The 21,063-nt window shown below is 43.8% G+C and overlaps 1 protein-coding gene across 7 annotated transcripts in view; it reads right to left on the bottom strand.

The window, feature by feature from the left end:
- The window catches only part of LOC143288483 (septin-2B-like), a 162,490-nt gene that overhangs the window by 11,852 nt on the left and 129,575 nt on the right, over nucleotides 1–21,063 (bottom strand). For 5 of the 7 annotated variants that reach the window (XM_076597029.1, XM_076597022.1, XM_076597023.1 and 2 more), the window contains exons 4-10: nucleotides 8,842–8,965; nucleotides 7,105–7,239; nucleotides 6,283–6,400; nucleotides 4,699–4,800; nucleotides 2,447–2,592; nucleotides 1,513–1,620; nucleotides 49–69 (exon numbers count right to left, since the gene is read on the bottom strand). In XM_076597029.1, coding sequence (XP_076453144.1) covers nucleotides 49–69; nucleotides 1,513–1,620; nucleotides 2,447–2,592; nucleotides 4,699–4,800; nucleotides 6,283–6,400; nucleotides 7,105–7,239; nucleotides 8,842–8,965 — 754 coding nt within the window. The remainder of the gene's footprint in view (nucleotides 1–48; nucleotides 70–1,512; nucleotides 1,621–2,446; nucleotides 2,593–4,698; nucleotides 4,801–6,282; nucleotides 6,401–7,104; nucleotides 7,240–8,841; nucleotides 8,966–21,063) is intronic. The other 2 variants (XM_076597026.1, XM_076597027.1) reach the window with 1 other exon arrangement.

Below are 21,063 nucleotides of genomic sequence, written 5' to 3'. Positions count from 1 at the left end.
GAGGGAGGAAAGGAGGGAGGAGGAGAGGTGCTGGTGGTGAGGTCTTACCGCTGAGCCTGCTGCGCCCCTCTGCTTCAAGGGAACAACAGTATGGAGTGGTGAAACAGCTCTACACTCACACACACACATACACACACACTCACTCACACACAGACAAATACACAAACACACACACTTGCATACACAGAAACATATGCACACACATACAGATACACATGCACACACAGAGAGACACATGCACACACACTGGGTTATATATGTACAAACACACAGAGACATATGTACACACAGTGACTTAAAATGTTATATGCACACACAGTGAAATGAAACACACACACACACACACAAATTGGACCAACAGTCCTTGCTCAGCAAACCTCAGTGAAAATGAAGGGTACAGCAGTGGATGGGGTGACTGGGGAATCTTACACAATGGACAAGACAACAGAAATATAACACTGAAATGTTGCCAGTGTTGGACCAATGATGAGCAGGGGCAGAGAGACAGGAAAAAAACCAAAACAAAACAAAACAGGAAGAGAAACAGAGAGGGGAAAATTTAGCACAGGAGACCATCAAGGTTCTTTTATGAGGAAACTGTGAGGCCAGCACAAAACCGATATTAAATGTGAATGGGCCTTTAAAGAGTGAGCGACCATAGTGATGGTTCCTACAAATTTTAACAAGGGGAAAGCACTGTGCTCTCTCAAGGGAAGGCACACATACACAAGGAAAAGCACTACTCTCTCGAGGGAAGGCACACACACACACACAATAGGGGAAAGCACCACTCTCTCAAGGGAAGGCACACACACACACACACACACACACACACACAATAGGGGAAAGCACCACTCTCTCAAGGGAAGGCACACACACACAAACAAGAGGGAAGCACCACACTCTCTCAAGGGAAGGAACACACACACACACACACACACAAGGGGAAAGCACCACACTCTCTCAAGGGAAGATACACATACACAAGGGGAAAGCACCACTCTCTCAAGAGAAGGCACTCACACAAGGGGAAAGCACCACTCTCTCTCAAGGGAATGTACACATACACAAGGGGAAAGCATCACAATCTCTCTCATGGGAAGGAACACACACACACAAGGGGAAAGCACCACACTCTCTGAAGGGAAGGAACACACACACAAGATGAAAGCACCACTCTCTCTCAAGGGAAAGCACACACACACAAAGAGAAAGCACACACACTCTCAAGGGAAGGAACACACACACAAGGGGAAAGCACACACACTCTCTGAAGGGAAGGAACACACACATACAAAGGGGAAAGCACCACACTCTCAAGGGAAGGCACACACACACACACACAAGGGGAAAGCACCACACTCCGAAGGGAAGGCACACACACACACAAGGGGAAAGCACCACACTCCGAAGGGAAGGCACACACACACACACACACAAGGGGAAAGCACCACACTTAAAGGAGAAATGTACACAAGGGAGAGCACAAATGAGTCAAGGGAGGGCACCCACCTTCGGTTTGACTTGGCAGGGGCACCCCCACCACTGGCCAATTTCTCAGCACGGTAGTTTTCGTAGTGTGTCTCCTGTGTCACCTCCTGTAGGTCTTGCATATGTGTGCTGTGATGGAGGGACATACACAAAAGTGTGTGGAGTGTGTGCTCTTCAGTTTAATGTCTATGCACGGTGCGATTTTAATGGAAACAAACAGCGAAAATATTGAAGAGCAAAACTTAAAAAGTAAGTTGCATACCTTGGGGCAAAAAAGAAGAACATTTATGCAAAAGTCTAGCAGGACTGTAAATCAAACTGTCACATTTTCAATGACAACAATGAATTATCAACATCCTTGTGGAATGTGTTTTGTGTGTCCATATTTCTTTTCTTAACGTCTTTTCACTTAGAGTGATATTAGACGTATGTACGTACGTATGTGTTTGTGTGTGTGCATGCCCACATGCATTTGTGTGTGTCATCTGCAGGTCTTGCAAATGTGTGCTGGTGGGACACACATTCAATAATAATGAAAATGTGAACTTGTGTATATTTTCTAAACAGTGCTCCAGAATCACACACAAAGAAATTGTTACACCATGCAATATATGGTGATAAAAATGGAATGGCGTGGGGTTGTTCTACAGCCATTAAAATAAGCCAGTTTGTGGAGTGTTTTGTGTGTGTGTTGTGTGTGAGTGCATGTGCTTAAAAATAGTGGAATAGTGATTTTTTAAAATTTCTATCAGGCTTGCATTGACTGCTGTGTATGATTTACCCTGTATTCAACTGTACGTGTCACAGACTTCACCACTCTCCATTTCTCTATCTGATATTACAATAAAGTGATTCTGAACAGAAAAACAAAAAATAGCAGCACACACACACACACACACAAAACAACCCACCAAAAGAACAAAGCCAAGCAAACAAGAAAACCTCAGGGCCCTACATCAGCATAGTCCTGAGCTTGATGAAGTCGCAGTGGTCAGGGTTCTCCACCTCCACCACCCCCCAGGGGTACATGCGACCCCTCATCTTGCGCCCCTTGATCTCAATGATGGAGTTGGCTCCCACCACCGCAAAGGGCACAGCACTCTGCAAGACATGGTCACAACGGGTTAGGCAAAGGGCACAGCACTCTGCAAGACATGGTCACAACGGGTTAGGCAAAGGGCACAGCACTCTGCAAGACATGGTCACAACGGGTTAGGCAAAGGGCACAGCACTCAGCAAGACATGGTCACAACGGGTTAGGCAAAGGGCACAGCACTCTGCAAGACATGGTCACAACGGGTTAGGCAAAGGGCACAGCACTCTGCAAGACATGGTCACAACGGGTTAGGCAAAGGGCACAGCACTCTGCAAGACATGGTCACAACAGGTTAGGCAAAGGGCACAGCACTCTGCAAGACATGGTCACAACAGGTTAGGCAAGGGCACAGCACTCTGCAAGACATAGTCACAACGGGTTAGGCAAAGGACACAGCACTCTCCAAGACATGGTCACAACGGGTTAGGCAAAGGGCACAGCACTCTGCAAGACATGGTCACAACGGGTTAGGCAAAGGGCACAGCACTCTACAAGACATGGTCACAACGGGTTAGGCAAAGGGCACAGCACTCTGCAAGACATGGTCACAACGGGTTAGGCAAAGGGCACAGCACTCTGCAAGACATGGTCACAACGGGTTAGGCAAAGGGCACAGCACTCTGCAAGACATGGTCACAACGGGTTAGGCAAAGGGCACAGCACTCTGCAAGACATGGTCACAACGGGTTAGGCAAAGGGCACAGCACTCTGCAAGACATGGTCACAACGGGTTAGGCAAAGGGCACAGCACTCTGCAAGACATGGTCACAATGGGTTAGGCAAAGGGCACAGCACTCTGCAAGACATGGTCACAACGGGTTAGGCAAAGGGCACAGCACTCTGCAAGACATGGTCACAACGGGTTAGGCAAAGGGCACAGCACTCTGCAAGACATGGTCACAACGGGTTAGGCAAAGGGCACAGCACTCTGCAAGACATGGTCACAACGGGTTAGGCAAAGGGCACAGCACTCTGCAAGACATGGTCACAACAGGTTAGGCAAGGGCACAGCACTCTGCAAGACATGGTCACAACGGGTTAGGCAAAGGGCACAGCACTCTACAAGACATGGTCACAACGGGTTAGGCAAAGGGCACAGCACTCTGCAAGACATAGTCACAACGGGTTAGGCAAAGGGCACAGCACTCTGCAAGACATGGTCACAACGGGTTAGGCAAAGGGCACAGCACTCTGCAAGACATGGTCACAACGGGTTAGGCAAAGGGCACAGCACTCTGCAAGACCCGGTCACAATGGGTTAGGCAAAGGGCACAGCACTCTGCAAGACATGGTCACAACAGGTTAGGCAAGGGCACAGCACTCTGCAAGACATAGTCACAACGGGTTAGGCAAAGGGCACAGCACTCTGCAAGACATGGTCACAACGGGTTAGGCAAAGGGCACAGCACTCTGCAAGACATGGTCACAAGCCAAAGGGCACAGCACTCTGCAAGACATAGTCACAACAGGTTAGGCAAAGGGCACAGCACTCTGCAAGACATGGTCACAACGGGTTAGGCAAAGGGCACAGCACTCTGCAAGACATGGTCACAACGGGTTAGGCAAAGGGCACAGCACTCTGCAAGCCATGTTCATTATGTGAGATTCAACACAGCCACACTAGTCAGTGTCGCACGTGATGTCTACATGTCATGACTGAAATTTATGAGAAACAGGTTACATCATAATACACAGATAGTAAGTGATGTAAAGTGAAACAAAACTTCTGAAAGTCTGATCTCGGTCATTTTTATGCCTTTTGAAAGAACCTCACTCACTCGCTCACTCGCACACACACATAAAGTAATCAAATATCTACTGCACCACACACATACATACATGCAATGTAAGCTAATGTCTACTAACATCACAAGGACATGAACCACAGCCAGGGTCTGTTCATGAACAACCAAATTAACATTCAATCAACCATTACCAGCTCCAAGAATGTAACACCAGGCTTTCACTGCAGGCTGGTACCTCTCTCTCTCTCGCTCTCTCAATAGAAATATAATTGTATTTATGTATATTTACAGGGGGAGAGGGAAAAGGAGACGACGAGACACAGAGAGAGAGAAAGACACTGATAGACAAAAGAAAAAAGTGTCCACCTTGAGCTGTCGGCACTGCTCCTTGTAGTCCTCATCTTCATCAGAATCACAGTCAGGTAAGGGGTAAATCTTGATGCCATAGTCATCTATCTGGTCCATGATCTGAAATGCACACACACACACCACCCTCACTTTCCACTCCGTGTCCACAAGGGATCCACAATACATCATCACCACTTAAACCATTCACACATGCTTAAATCCCCCTCCAAACCATCAACCAAACCCACCAACCCCCTTCCAACCTCCCAAAAAGAACAATCCAAGCAACCAGCTGTGAGTGTGATGTTGTAATGTCTGCATGGCTTCTTTCAGATCGTTAGTGATGTGATCCCATGGTAACTAGCAGGCTGACAACTCTTGCGTTATATAAATAAATATAGGTAAAAGCATTACGTCTCTGGATGCGACTGTAAGTACTCACACAAAACAATAACTGACCACACTACAGCAGCCATGTTACAATAAATCATTACCAAAAAATCTGCCATATGTTGAAAATCCACATTACTGCTCTACCACAACTGTCATGGAGATAAAAAAAAAAGTTCTAAACCGCTGTTTGCACATGCACATAGAAATATACCAACATCTTTGAATATCAAAATACAAATGTATATGTTGTCTGTTATCGTAAGTTTCCAGGCTGAAGATAAGACAAGGCAGGAGTGGGCAGATGGTGTGCAGATGTGTGTGGCTCCTTTGTGTACCTCTGTGTCCACATGAAACTTGTTGTTCCAGACTGTCTCACATCCTGTCATCTCCAGTCACTGACTTGTACTGTGTTGTGGCTGCCCCCCCCCCCCCCCACCCCCCGTCCCCCCCTCCCCCTCTTTTATATGCATGCAGTATGGATGACCCCTGAACCAAAACCCAGAAATGAAATGAATTAATGTTCTGTTTGTTGTGAACCACTACCAGAATTTATTCATTTATTTTTGTTACAGGAAATCAGTCTTTACAGTATGTCTTCCACCACTGCCTGTAAACCCTTTCACTGCCCGACAACCCATAATACTGTTGTTATTTCCAACGCCAGAAATATTTGTTCCAAACATGACACAGTTTCACAGCTTTCTCCGAACACGACACAGTTTCACAGCTTTCTCCAAACACGACACAGTTTCACAGCTTTCTCCAAACACGACACAGTTTCACAGCTTTCTCCAAACACAACACAGTTTCACAGCATTCTCCAAACACGACACAGTTTCACACCCACAACTTTCCAATACTTCACAAAAGCAAAACAGGGACCCTGAATACAAGGGGTATCCCCTTTATTATATTATATGGCACTCTTACTGTTTTCATAACAAAAGAGTTCTATCATCAGCAGTAACAAAAGCAAAATAGGGACCCTGAATACAAGGGGTATCCCCTTTATTATATTATATGGCATGCTTACTGTTTTCATAACAAAAGAGTTCTATCATCAGCAGAACCCTTCATATTATGTGACATGCTTACTGTTTTCATAACAAAAAAAATTCTATCATCAGCAGTACAGTGCCCTTTGCTGCACACAATAATGTGAAAGAGCAGGATTTTAGGAGGGCATCAGCGCCATACTATCAGTCAAACCTTTCTCTTCAGATTGATGACCTCCTGCTTGGTGAGTGTGTCCGCTTTGGCCAGGACGGGAACGATGTTCACTTTGTGGTGCACTGTCTTCATGAAGGCAACGTCCAGCGGCTTCAGCCTGCACATCGCAGGTGTTCAGTTACACACCTCTAGCCATGACACTGATGCTGTGTAGTTTTGCACAGGCAAGTGCGTGTGTGCCAGGTCATGGGGTGATGTTCTTCTTGGCATTAAAGAGTATGAAATAGCACACACACTCTCTCTCTCTTTCTCCCTCTCTCTCTCTCTAATATTCCTGAAGATATGTGTTATTAATCATTCTGTATCTCTTTATCTTCATGACTACTTATTACTTTCTTAAACTGTCACTGACTTTGTACGAATGAGATATTGAATCTTTGCTGGGGGTGTTAGTCTTAGTGACAGAAAATAAAAATGCTTATCTATTCATTTATTTTAGAAATAACGTCATTATCAATAATGAGCATATGCAATGATATAATCACACATAAGACGTGTGGAAAATGAATGAATGCACCTTGAATGTAACACATGATCACCTTCTAATGGTATTACATGAATGTGTGGAAATGAGTCAGAACAGATATTTGCTCTCTCTCTCTCTCTATCACTCACACACACACACACAAAACAAACACACCAGCAGACATACACACACAACCACTCACTCACACCCAATCTCCCATAACAATTCAAATTACACTCTCTGACATGCGCACACTCGCACAAATACACTATCCTGACAGAGCAGCACACACACACACGAACACACAGCCATTCCCCATGGACACTGAGACTGACCCATGGCCGGATGGGTTGATGAAGTAGAAGCAGCAGTGCACTCTGTTGTCGATGATGTGTCGTCTGTTCAAACCACACTCATCCTGCAGGTAGCGCTCAAACTGATCGTCTATGTAGCGGATCACTGGCTTGAAGCTGAAAACAATTACAACAACATACATTATTACATCAGTGATTGGCTAGCTTTCACAAATTCATTACAGGTATGCACTTAACTGTTCCATCATCCTATCCACTGCAAACTTGGAACTGAAAAAACTGCCACAATTACAAACTAACTTTAAAAAAAAGATATTTTAAAACATACTTCTATTTTTGTCTCTTTTTTGACCAACTCTTAATGGAGTGTCCAATTAGTTTGTAACTTTTTCTGAATATTACCATCGCAGCTAATCTTTTACAGAAAAGCATTTATAATATATAACTGAGAATGACAAGCTCAACAGCACACTGGACTGGATTCTAAATGCCCTGCATTTGATGCTGGTGTTGGCACCTGGTGAGTATAGGCTGGAAATCTTTTCATCCTGTTCTCCCAAGTAATCATGTACATGCAGATCTACTAGTGTCTCACTCCCACTGTATGTACACATGCAGATCAAATGATGTGTGTCAAAGATCCCCCATCCATGTCAATGAGTAATAAGTAATAAGAACACATAACATACCTGGTTAGCACTTGCCAGAAAATAATAGTCCACCTGAATATGCAGCCCCTGAACACCGGAAAATTTTTTTTTCCTGTCCCATCATATGTGCCATTTCAGCAGCATTCCTATCACACTGCTCATTCCGAATCCCTCATACACAACACCTGGGTTGTTACGGTCCCAGCGTTGGCAGTTTGCAGGGAACTATTGACGTTAGGTCGCCAGAAGGCCCCACACCAGGAGACCGTGCACTGCTGCTGAGTCACTTCCATGGTGTTCAGTTGTGCCTGTTCTGACTGAATGTACTTTGGACACCGCCTACAAAGCCCCCTACTGATGACAATAAAAGCTTCATCGCAAATCCAGACTGAGTGAGTGTCCCCTGCAGTGTGGAGACTGCATGCCCTCATTGTCCCCCATGAATCTACCGACACCAAAGACCTTGACAGGACTCACCCTAAGCACGGAAGTGGTGAGGGATTGAGACTGAGGTCACCATGAGAGCAGGACATGAAAGGCCACAGACTCTGGGACACTGAATTCTTTTTATATATTTATTATGAAGGAGAATGGTGATGAAGATGTTGCTAAGGAGGTCCATTTAGGTTTGAGACTACCTGACAATGCTGATCTCTACACTTCCTGTTATAATATCTCAGCCTTAAGCAGGCTCATGAGATAAAGACACTTGCAGTGTTGGTCAGGAAATTTGAACAACATACCTAAAGACACATCCATGAAGTGGATGATACTCAACTGTGTAGTCCCAGTCTTCCCAATTAAACCCATAGCACACTGAACTCTGGGTAGAAGCAGGCGATAAAACCACCTCCACTGGGAATCAAATACCTACATCCTCCCAATCCTTAGTCTGCGATGCTAACCACTTCAACACAGCGACTAATTGAAAGAGAATTAACTGAGACTAGTAAAAGCAAATCCCATGGATGCGCTCAGCTCAGGTGCATGGTTGCATCCCATGTTTTTTTTAAATATTCTAAATACATCAAGAGAGACAGACAGAGAGAGACTGAGAAACAGACAGACAGAAAGCAGCCCATCTGTTGATGTGTCACTGTGTCCTCACCAGTCAGTGGAGTTGAGAGAGTCCCCAAAGCCAGGGGTGTCCACCACAGTCAGCCTCAGCTTCACCCCCCTCTCCTCTATCTCCACTGTGGACGCATCAATCTTGACTGTCTGCTGGATCTTGTCTGGTACACACACACAACACAACATCTGTCATTCTTCACAGGGTCTTGTCTGGTACACACACACAACACAACATCTGTCATTCTTCACAGGGTCTTGTCTGGTACACACACACAACACAACATCTGTCATTCTTCACAGGGTCTTGTCTGGTACACACACACAACACAACATCTGTCATTCTTCATAGGGTCTTGTCTGGTACACACACACAACACAACATCTGTCATTCTTCATAGGGTCTTGTGTGGTAAACACACACAACACAACATCTGTCATTCTTCACAGGGTCTTGTGTGGTAAACACACACAACACAACATCTGTCATTCTTCACAGGGTCTTGTGTGGTAAACACACACAACACAACATCTGTCATTCTTCACAGGGTCTTGTGTGGTAAACACACACAGAGCACAACATCTGTCATTCTTCACAGGGTCTTGTGTGGTAAACACACACAACACAACATCTGTCATTCTTCACAGGGTCTTGTGTGGTAAACACACACATAGCACAACATCTGTCATTCTTCACAGGGTCTTGTGTGGTAAACACACACATAGCACAACATCTGTCATTCTTCACAGGGTCTTGTCTGGTACACACACACACAACACAACATTTGTCATTCTTCACAGGGTCTTGTCTGGTACACACACACAACACAACATCTGTCATTCTTCACAGGGTCTTGTCTGGTACACACACACAACACAACATTTGTCATTCTTCACAGGGTCTTGTCTGGTACACACACACACAACACAACATCTGTCATTCTTCACAGGGTCTTGTCTGGTACACACACACAACACAACATTTGTCATTCTTCATAGGGTCTTGTGTGGTAAACACACACATAGCACAACATCTGTCATTCTTCACAGGGTCTTGTGTGGTAAACACACACATAGCACAACATCTGTCATTCTTCACAGGGTCTTGTGTGGTAAACACACACAACACAACATCTGTCATTCTTCACAGGGTCTTGTGTGGTAAACACACACATAGCACAACATCTGTCATTCTTCACAGGGTCTTGTGTGGTAAACACACACATAGCACAATATTTGTCATTCTTCACAGGGTCTTGTGTGGTAAACACACACATAGCACAACATCTGTCATTCTTCACAGGGTCTTGTGTGGTAAACACACACATAGCACAACATCTGTCAATCTTCACTCTCCGCTGGATCTTGTCTGCAAACACACACAATACATTTGTCATTCTTCACTGGATCATGTCTGGCCACACACAAATATAACAAAACATTTGTCAAGCATCATGTCTGGCCACACACACACAGCACAACATTTGTCAATCTTCATGTCTGGCCACACACACATTGCACAGCATTTGTCAATCTTCATGTCTGGCCACACACACACAGCACAACATTTGTCAATCTTCATGTCTGGCCACACACACACAGCACAACATTTGTCAATCTTCATGTCTGGCCACACACGCATAACAAAGCGTTTGTCAATCTTCATGTCTGGCCACACACGCATAACAAAACGTTTGTCAATCTTCATGTCTGGCCACACACACAGCAGAACATTTGTCAATCTTCATGTCTGGCCACACACGCAAAACAAAACGTTTGTCAATCTTCATGTCTGGCCAAACACACATAGCACAACGTTTGTCAATCTTCATGTCTGGCCACACACACATAGCACAACGTTTGTCAATCTTCATGTCTGGCCACACACACATAGCAAAGCGTTTGTCAATCTTCGCTGGATCTTGTCTGACCAACACACATTGCACAACATGAACATTGCTGCTTACAGCCCAGGGTCTTTCCTGTAGTCTAACACACGCCACAACAGTTCACACTGCTGCTCAAGTCCAGCAGTCTGCACAAATCATGGCCTATCAGGACTCCCCCCCCCCCCCCCACCCCACCCCCAAAACAAAACAAACACAAAAAATCAACCATGTTAAACACAAAGCTCTGTCACATCAAGGGGAAAAAAGGAAACCTGCAAAACAACACAGTTCATGATGGAAAATGAATTGTTTTAGGACAAAATATGTCAGTAATGTTTCTTGCATCTGTGGTGCTCACATAACAACCGATCATATACCAACTTGCGATATGTTAAAGTCTCAAATCCCTGAACTGAAATCATCTTCAGTGTTGACGATCTTCAGCAGTCCATTGCTAATGTATGACTTTTTCAACTCCTTGTTAAATAGTCCTGTTGGTTCGCTGTTATAGTTGTTAGTTTTTCATTAGAAATATGTTATATTGTTATGTGTTGTTTGTGTTTTTTTGTTTTTTAAACAAAACTTAAATCAGTAATTTTCACACACACACACACACACACACACACACACACATACACACACACACACTTTCACTTACTCGTATGCGTACACAGTAATTCCCCCCCCCTCCCCCTCCTCCCACTCGATTTTTTTCCTTCCCTCGTCTAATATCACTTATAGTGAAAAGACGTTAAACTAAAGAACGAACGAACAGTTCATGATTTATTATCTTAACAATTAAGCTGCATGACATAAGGCAAGTAAGACTAAGACTAGTGCTGTAGTTGTCAGTCCTGCTTAATTCATCATTTCAAGATTACAACAACAACAACAACAACAAAAAAAAAAGCAGAAAAGGATTATTATTTTCTTATTTACGTCAGAACCACACACAAAATAAAATATAAAGGCCGTATAGACAAATAACAGTGCAGAATGATCAGCTGGTGCCCATCCAAGTGTTCACAATACCACTACCTGATCGCCAGAACAAAACAGCACAGACAGTACATCACGGACTGCAGAAAAGAAAGAGAGAAAAAATAGTGTCAAGGCTTTTTGGAAAAAAAAAGGTAAGGGGGATGGACTGGGAAGGCAGAAAATGCATGCAATAGTAAAAGGAGGAAAAATAGACATTAAAAAAAAAAGAAGAAAAAAAGAGAGAGAGAGCAAAAGAGGAAATATCTTTTTTCCTTTTTTTTCAATACAAATTTTCATTCGGGTTTTAACATTATTTTAGGAATACAGACATACAATAATCATACTATCAATAGCTATTATGTATTATTTAAACTGTAAATCAGAAAAAAAAATCATTGTAGAGAGGAAATGCTGTATATAATGAAAGTCCCCGACCTACCACAGGTGGGTATCACAACCTCCAATCATTCTGTTCCATCAATCACATGGAATCTTAACTTGTTTTTAAAATTTTTAAAAATTTCATTTAGGATGACTTGTCCGGGTTTCACACACACATGGGTGTACACACACACACACACACACTGGATCTTGTCTGTCAAACACATCAGAAAATCCCATCTGTTTCCTGGCTTCAACATCAATCATGCAGCTTTTTATTTTATCATTATTTTTTTTAACCCCTTTCCTCCCCACCATTCATGAGTTTTCCAGACTTCACACACACACATATCTGTGTGCATGTATATATATATACACACACCCACCCACCAGATTTTACCTCTCACACATACGAAAGGATGCTATCTGTTTACTGTCTTTTGATGATCAATCACCTGGAATTTTTCCCCCCTCTTATCTTTCCATTTGTGAAGAGTTCCCTTCTCCATACTCTGTGCACACCTGAACCATACACACACACTCTTTCTCTCTCACAAGTATATATGTAAGTAATCATGTACAAACAAGAAATGAATCACCTGATCTAAATTACAACCAACAAATACTTCTTTTTTTTTTTATTTTAAAAGAAACTAGAAAACAGCACTGTAACATGGGTTTGTTTTTGAATGCACCTTGCCATTGTTATTGCTAGGTTCTGCTTTCTATTCACGAATACAAGAACACACGTCGAGATTCAGCAATGCAAGAACCAGCATGAAAATAATGTGAAATAAGAGACAAGGAGCTGAGGTTTTCAAGATAATGCAATTCTGACATCAGATCTGTTTACACATCTCGACTGGCTAGAACCCCCCTCCCCCTGCTATGAGTCAAAATTGAAATTTTTTGGAGAGAGCAAGGGGGGCTGGGGTGGGGGGTGGCATTCACAAGAAGATATCTACGCAGTGACTCAGTGTTTGGGGAGCAGTGAGGTTTGAGAGCTCTAGATAACCCAACCAATGATCAAGTTTCATCAGTATCATGCACACATGGAATCCGAGAAATGCTTAACATGTTTTCCTGACCTTGACCTTACACAATGGGCTGGGTCAAAATAACTAATCACGACCTTTCAAAATCAGAGTCACACAAAATAACCAGTCAACTTCAACAGACACAGAATGTAATGACGATAACGAACAATTATTAAGGCATTCCTTGGACTCACTGGTTTGTGCAAAATTATTACGGGCAGACAACAAACACAATGATTGTGCTGTAGCCTTTTTCAGGACTGAAAACATGACACTCAACAACAGAAGATGACTTTTTGCAATTCACCAGAAGAAAAGCACAGGAACAGTCCTTTTTTTTTTAAATTTTTTTTTTAAAGTTGTTGTTGTTCAAGCGTGCCTGCAGAGATATCATCTACCAACACATAACCCTGTTTTCTTTCTGGCCATTGGCAGCAAGGAACAAACTTTCCCCTTCCTCCTGAACACTGGTGGCGTTTGTGGCTCCAGTTACATCACAACTAGAATGTGATAGGACCTGCAGCCCTGATAAAGAAGCTTTGGGAGAAAAAAAAAAAAATCTTGTACAGTAGAAGCAGCACACCCTTTAATGCAGTCAATCCAGCAATGATGGATGGAATCCTGGGGGTGGAAGTGAAAAGAAGAGAGAAAGAAAGGAAGGATGGGAGGGAGAGGGACAGGGGGAGAAGAGAGAGAGAGGGGGAGGGGGAGTGGAGAGAGAACCAGCTCAAATGAATATAAACTGAGTCCAAAATACACACACAGTTGAGTTATGCAACCCAAGATGACTCTGCCCATGCACAGGTGAGGATGGCTTGCAGACAATATTTCACAAACCACTGGCTATGAGTAATATCAATAACAAGCAAACAGATCACAGAGAGGCATTACAGAACAGTCATGGACATAGTAATGAAACAGATGAGGGTCAGCAACTGGGCGGAAGGTGCAGCTGACAGACTACACAACTGGACACAAACCAATGGATACTGTAGCTACATGTAGCATCAGTTATTCCTGTTTTCAGGGGGCGGGTGTGCATGCTGGGTATGTTCTTGTTTCCATAACCCACCAAACACTGACATGGATTCCAGGATCTTTAACGTGCATATTTGATTTTATGTATGTGTATACACACACAGGGGGTTCAGGCACTAGCAGGTCTGCACATATGTTGATCTGGGAGATAAGAAAAACCTCCACCCTTTACCCACCAGGCATCCTTACTGAGATTTGAACCCGGGACCCTCAGACTGAAAGTCCAAGGCTGTAACCATCCGGCTACTGAGCCCCTCAATATCCGTTATAAGACACCTTCCAATCTTTGTACAGACGTGTACTGTGAAGTGTACTGTGGTGGATCTCTCAAAGGAGGAAAACAAACCAGCATAACTCATCTCCCAGGAATCTCCACATAACTGGCTATGCAATAAAAAAAAAAAAGTATATATATATATATAAGACAGGCCTATCTTATACATAACTCCTAGTGTAAACAAAATAGGGGTGGTGGAAGTGTTGAGAAGATAGACAAGAGACCTATCATGAGGGGGTTGGGATTGGAAAGCTGTGATGATTCATCACCCTGAACACTGACAGTGAGGGGTGTGGGGGTACAGGAGTCAAGCAGGGAGATATATGTTTACACTATATAACCTCTATGGAGTCAAGGCCATTTCATCATGGGCAAAGTCTGCTGATCATGGCATGGCACCGAGGTGTCATTTTATGTGGGCACCCTTCTTCTGTACCGGGTTGTACTTCCTCTTCCTGTTTGGCAATGTGTGTGTGTGTGTGTGTGTGTGTGTGTGTGTGTGTGTGTGTGTGTGTGAGAGAGAGAGAGAGAGAGAGAGAGAGAGAGAAGGATATGGAGGGGGGAGGGAAGCTGGTGAGAGAGAGAGAGACCGACCCATGCAGAGGATGCTGAGTGAACCACCTGTCATACACAGGTGAGGTGTGAACATCTTGGAACACTGTCATCTTGGCTTGTTTATATATTTGTTTTCAGAGAGAGACAGAGGGGAGAGATTAAAAGAAAAGATTCAAATACTTCAATACTCAAGGATAAAGATTTTAAACATTGCCTAGTCTTCCAATCTGTCCTTGTGACAACAACAATAATGATAAGGCACAACAAATATCAATATTGGTAAATACTGCTACTACTACAACTAGAGAGAGAGAGAGAGGGGGGGTGGAGGGGCGGTGGATGGGGGGAGGGAGGGAGAGGGAGGGAGAGAGAAAGAGAGAGAGAGAGAGAGAGAGAGAAAGAGAGAGTATGTAGTAAAAGGCCATACAGGGAGATGGAGATACACCCACACACACATGCATGCTCTGAGTCTGTCTGTCCAGAGCAGCTACTCCAACATAACAAGTAAAAGGCCATACAGGGAGATGGAGATACACCCACACACACATGCATGCTCTGAGTCTGTCTGTCCAGAGCAGCTACTCCAACATAACAAGTAAAAGGCCATACAGAGAGATGGAGATACACCCACACACACATGCATGCTCTGAGTCTGTCTGTCCAGAGCAGCTACTCCAACATAACATTACCTATGCCCCTTTCTCCTCTCTCCCTGTACTGGCTGCATCCATACCACTGGCACCCCCACATGTCATACACAGCAGGTGCAGCGTGTACACCATCAGGAGCCACCCACCCTATCTGGGTGCTTTATTTATTTACCAGACAGCAGCTGCTCAAACCACCAGGCCTCTCTCTATATACACCACTATACCCCTATCATACAGCCAGGCTCTCAACTCGCAGCCATGGCAAAATATACAATGGCACCTTTTTCTTTTTTTATTATTCTTCACATTATTAGGAAACGTTATGAACAAAGTGTACAGGCTGCACATCATGGCTATAGAAGGAAAGCTCTGAGCATTTGCTCACTCTCCTCATTTGCTGTCGACCAACTCCTGACTAGATTTTGTTGTTTGTTATCATACACCATCCACATAAGATTCAAACTTTTGACCAACACCATTAAAAGATGTGTGTCTAAACAGAACTTCACCCATGATTGTTTTTAAAAAGGCAGCTGGGTGGGATGTAAACAGGATGTGTATATGGCTGCCATCACATCATCGGCTCTGATATAACGAATGCCACAGTGTCAAGTGAGTTATGTGCATGAAGAGTTATGCCAACAAATCCGTTATGTAACTCATATTGATCTGCAGTGTTTTTGAAATGGACAAACTTAATTTAACAATTATTGATTTTGCTGTAATTTTTCACACTTCCTTGTTTTCTTTCGTATGTGTTTGTCAATGTTATTGTAAGTGAATGTGCATGTGTGCCAACTCATGTACTGTTGTACATGCTTGTGTGTGTTTATATGTTCACATTCATGTACGTGCATACATGTCTACTTATCAATGAGGATAGAATAATGCACATGTACTTGTTTTATTTGGCACAAGTACTGTTATTTTCATGCACATAAACCTTGGACATGCCTATGACATAAACCAAAAATGTATTGTTCTGCTTACAGTATGTTGTTGCGGACTTGTCAGTATTCAAAACATTATGTCTTTATCCTGTACCTTCTAATGCACATAGCATATAAATTTTGTATCTGTAAACCTTTGTCTGAACAAAAAATATTGGGAAGCTGGAAAAAAGTACAAAGTTAATGAAAATGGAAGGAAACTGAAACTAAACACAGTATTAAAAAAAAAAAAAAAAAAAAAAAAGGGGGGGGGGGGGGTTTGCACAGTGTCAGAAAAGAGGAAATTTCTTGATGCACAGCATTTAAATCGTAAGAAGGTGGGAATACTATTTATAATGAAAGAGCCTCCAGCATCCCCGTGTGTGTGTGTGTGTGTGTGTGTTTGCGTGCGCAGGTGCACAAGCATATACGCACAAAACTTATTTTAACTCATCAAGATAGAACATTGGCTGTGTGCCGTGCTGATGACTGCCGTTGATATAAACCTTAACAGAAATACTGACCCCCAGCAGTGGAAACATACACCATGCATTCTCTTATCCAAATTTTCCAATGACCCCCAGCAGTGGAAACACACACCATGCATTCTCTTATCTAACCCCCCACCCCCACCCCCCCAAAAAAAGTCATCAACATTCCCTGGATTTGCGTTGACTGATTTTCCTCTTTTGTCATCATTCCTTAGCCCACGGCCATACTTTCTGACACTGTGCACGTTCTGTCAGTGGTGCTGCCCTGGCTTTGTCGTGTGCATGCAAGCACTCCAACCACCCCCACACTGCAACAACCTCTGCACGAACCACAACGGCTCCAGGGCCGACCGAAGTGATTACACTGACAGATGACAATAATGCCCGTCTCCACGGCTTCCCCCAAATAGTCTGTCTGTCTCCGATGCTCCCCTTCTATTCATCTTCCAGACTTTTACAGTTGAGGGCACTGAGCTGAGTAGGATTGAGCTCGATGGTTGAGGGGAGAAACGCATGGTCCACATTCATTGTCAAGCCGCTAACACAAGAGAGAGAGAGAGAGAGAGAGAGAGAGAGAGAGGGAGGGGAGGCTGCTAGCCAGTCATCCCGACTTCCATTTCCCGACTTCCATTTCCGCCTCCTTATTCTTCAGGACAGTCATAGCTCAATTAGTTCTGCCTAGGGCCTGCCGGCACGCGACATGCTCAGGGGGTTAAGTGCTGGGTCAAGGGAGTGGTGCTGTGTTGCTGGTCAGTGGGAAAGCAAGCTTCAATTAAAAAAGAGGCCGTGTCATTCCTGCTGTCCACTTTCTTTTCAGTTAAAGAGAGAGAGAGAGAGAGAGAGAGAGAGAGAGAGAGAAGGGGTGGGTGGGTGGAATTGTAATCTTATCTCCATGAAATAATTATGCGCTGGTAATATGGCGGTCAGAGCAATCATCAATTTGGGGGGAGTAGGGAAGGTTCAACAGTGTCCTTTGGGCATGGAGACAGAGAGAGAGAGAGAGAGAGAGAGAGAGAGAGAGGATATTACCAAAAACCGCACACAAGTCACTATAAGCGAGTGAGGATGAAACCCGATCTTCATATTCCCAGTCTGGCAGTTTTTTGTTGTTGTTGTTTGTTTTTGCTTATTATCTATTCATTAATTCTTAATTTTTTATATATTTTAAAAGTTTGTTTTTTTTGTTGTTGGTGATGGTGCATCTCCTCCCACTCTCTGTCTAACAATCAAACTAACACTCGGCAATCTGAAGAAAAATAAAGGGGAGAGAGAGAAAGTGAGAGAGGGGGCGGGAGAAAGAGGATGGATGAGGGGATAAGAAAGGAACCTACCTAAACTGAAAAAAAAAAAGAAAAAAAAGTGCTGTAGCATGTGACGCTGCCAGTCCATATATTAGTATTTCTGTTCTCAATGGAAGCCATAGGATTATATGAATATGCGTGATTCTCTATCAATCACCATACTGTATGTCTGTGAATAACAGCTCCAGCTCTACCTCAACATAACCCAAATCAATCAACATATTCATGAATACACAAACACCAGCACGCAATCATACATGCATGCGCTAAAAACACCACAGCCCCGCGAAGCTGACGTCAAACCCGCCAAAACGAAGACTGATGGGCCTGTAAGGCGACCTCTTTGAGTGTGATACAGATCGAGAGGCCTGTTTCGTGCGGAGGGGCCGTGTACCACCAGTACTGGTACAGAAAAACAAGACGGCTACGGCACGTAGTTGGGTTAATGAAGATGCACGGCTTGTACTGTGTCGTCTATTCAATTCGGAGACAGTCACAGTCACTGGGCTGGATTGGGTGATTCATCTTCCACTTCACCCCGAGGTGGGGGAAACGTGGAGAGGAGAAGATGAGAGAGTGAGAGAGAGCGAGAGAGAGGCCAATCCATCCATCTTATGACCCCCCAGCAACCAAGCCAGGTCAATGGAAACAATACCCTGTCCGTCAGAGCGGTGGGCGTGTCATGTGCGTTGTGCCCTCTTGTTTCCTCCATGTGACACTATCGGGTCTTCAGCCACCACGAGAGATTAATTAGTAACATGTTAATGTCAGCTTTGGAAGCTCAAGAAGCCTTGGTGGACACATGCATGGTCAGACAGACAGGACTGTTATAAAATGAATGAAGGAGTACTGCAGATGAGGGGAAGGGTATGGGGAGGGGAAAGAGAGAGAAGGGGGGGTGTTTATAAAATGAATAAGTAACTACTGATAAGAGGGAAACACAGGGAGAGAGAGAGAGAGAGAGAGAGAGAGGCGGAGGAGGGTGAGGAGGTGGGATGGAGAGGGATGTCGGGAAAAAGTACATGCAGGTACATGGATATGGATGAGCAACTTTATTATGTCTCCAACCCGTTCAAAACTATTTGGATCAAGGGCACAAAATGGTAATTACACCGATGCCCCTCTTTTCTTCCCTTCAAAAAGGCAATGGATGAAACAACTTGTAACAACCCACAAGCGCCTTTTAGCACAAATGTCATGTGATATTACAGCAGATAGGAAGCGTCCCGTTTTCCTTCTTTGCCAAAGACTCGGTAACAGCGGACTGGAGTGTGTGTGTGTGTGTGTGTGTGTGTAAGCGTGGGGCAACGGTTACAGGCGGGCAATTAATGAAATAATAGAGGAGAAAAACAGATACGAAAGTACCAGCGAGGTTGTTTGCATGGAGCGAGGCACGGGCCACATGTGTGTTCTGATTGACCTTGTCTGACCCCTTTCTGCATGCCAAGGGAGGGGGAATGGGGAAAGGGGAGGCAGTGTGTGTGTGTGTGTGTGTGTGTGTGTGTGTGTGTGTGTGTGTGAGAGAGAGAAAGAGAGAAACAGACAGAGACTGAGGGACAGTCCAATGCATGGCGATAGTGGCCATGCTATTCAACACAGTTTTCAACGACACTCCCTTAGCATGGCTCCCGTCCACACCACTCACAACCCCAAACAATAATTACAACTTGTTAAATCACCACACACTTTCCAACATGTGCATACAACTCTGTATCTTAACACTATCTCCATTCTCACAGCTGAAACAATGTGTCATATAGGCTGTGAAGAAGGGATGCAACACCCACTAGATACATTTCTATACAATCACGTTTTTTCTTCTGCTTTTGTTTTGTTGTTGTTTTTTTCGCTGGCTAAACTTTTCGTAAACTTTGAGACAAATGTTCGACTTCATCTGAACCGGCAGCTGCAGAGAAAACTGTTTTCACTGTCAGTATAATTCATAATGTCTGTGCAGTTTTCTTTGCTGGCTCACCCTTCTCAGAACCCAAATCCTTTCAACTGTTCTGAGCTGCTATCTGCTCTTGGGTGCTAAAACGTTGCGCAGATAAAATTGTCCTTTACAGCACAGCTGAACACAAGATAAAATTGTTGTTTATTGTGCAGCCAACTACTGCGGCCATTCCAAGGCTGTAGTTAGTCTAGTTAGGGCAGATAATGCTCATAGACAAAATACCGTATCTTCAGGCCTTGAAAGCTGGGTAAATTCAATTAGCACATTAGAGTTTAATTGTGATGAACATGCACTGCTGCAGTGTTTAAGATAAAGCTGTCATATACCCGATTCCACTGGGTAATGGACAATAAACAACACAATGTTCACTCAGTGCGGCTTAACAAGTTCGTTTGATTCTAATCAAAATGAAATATGCAACACAGTTATAGTTACCGTAGTCTTCTGTTACGTGATGATACATGTACTTAACTAATACACTCTCACACCAGGACACAGTGGTCGGCTCAGACATGTTTTTAACTCAATTTCATTTAAATATGCATGGGTGGGAAGCCAAGAGAGTATGTTTAACGCTGTTTGAACAAAAACTTAATTTGAGAAAAATGGAATACAGTTAAAAAAAAAAATTATTAATACCCCCCACCCCTGAGTGAGATAACTCACTACAGCTCCACGAACCCATTTGAGCAGGAAGAGCCCTGAGCCCTACGGTCCCACCCCTGAGTGAGATAACTCACTACAGCTCCACGAACCCATTTGAGCAGGAAGAGCCCTGA

This window comes from Babylonia areolata, chromosome 12 (genome assembly GCF_041734735.1).
Source record: "Babylonia areolata isolate BAREFJ2019XMU chromosome 12, ASM4173473v1, whole genome shotgun sequence".
Taxonomy (NCBI): Eukaryota; Metazoa; Mollusca; class Gastropoda; order Neogastropoda; family Buccinidae; genus Babylonia; species Babylonia areolata.
Note: the sequence above shows the minus strand (reverse complement) of the source record. Positions and strands in the feature narration are given on the sequence as shown.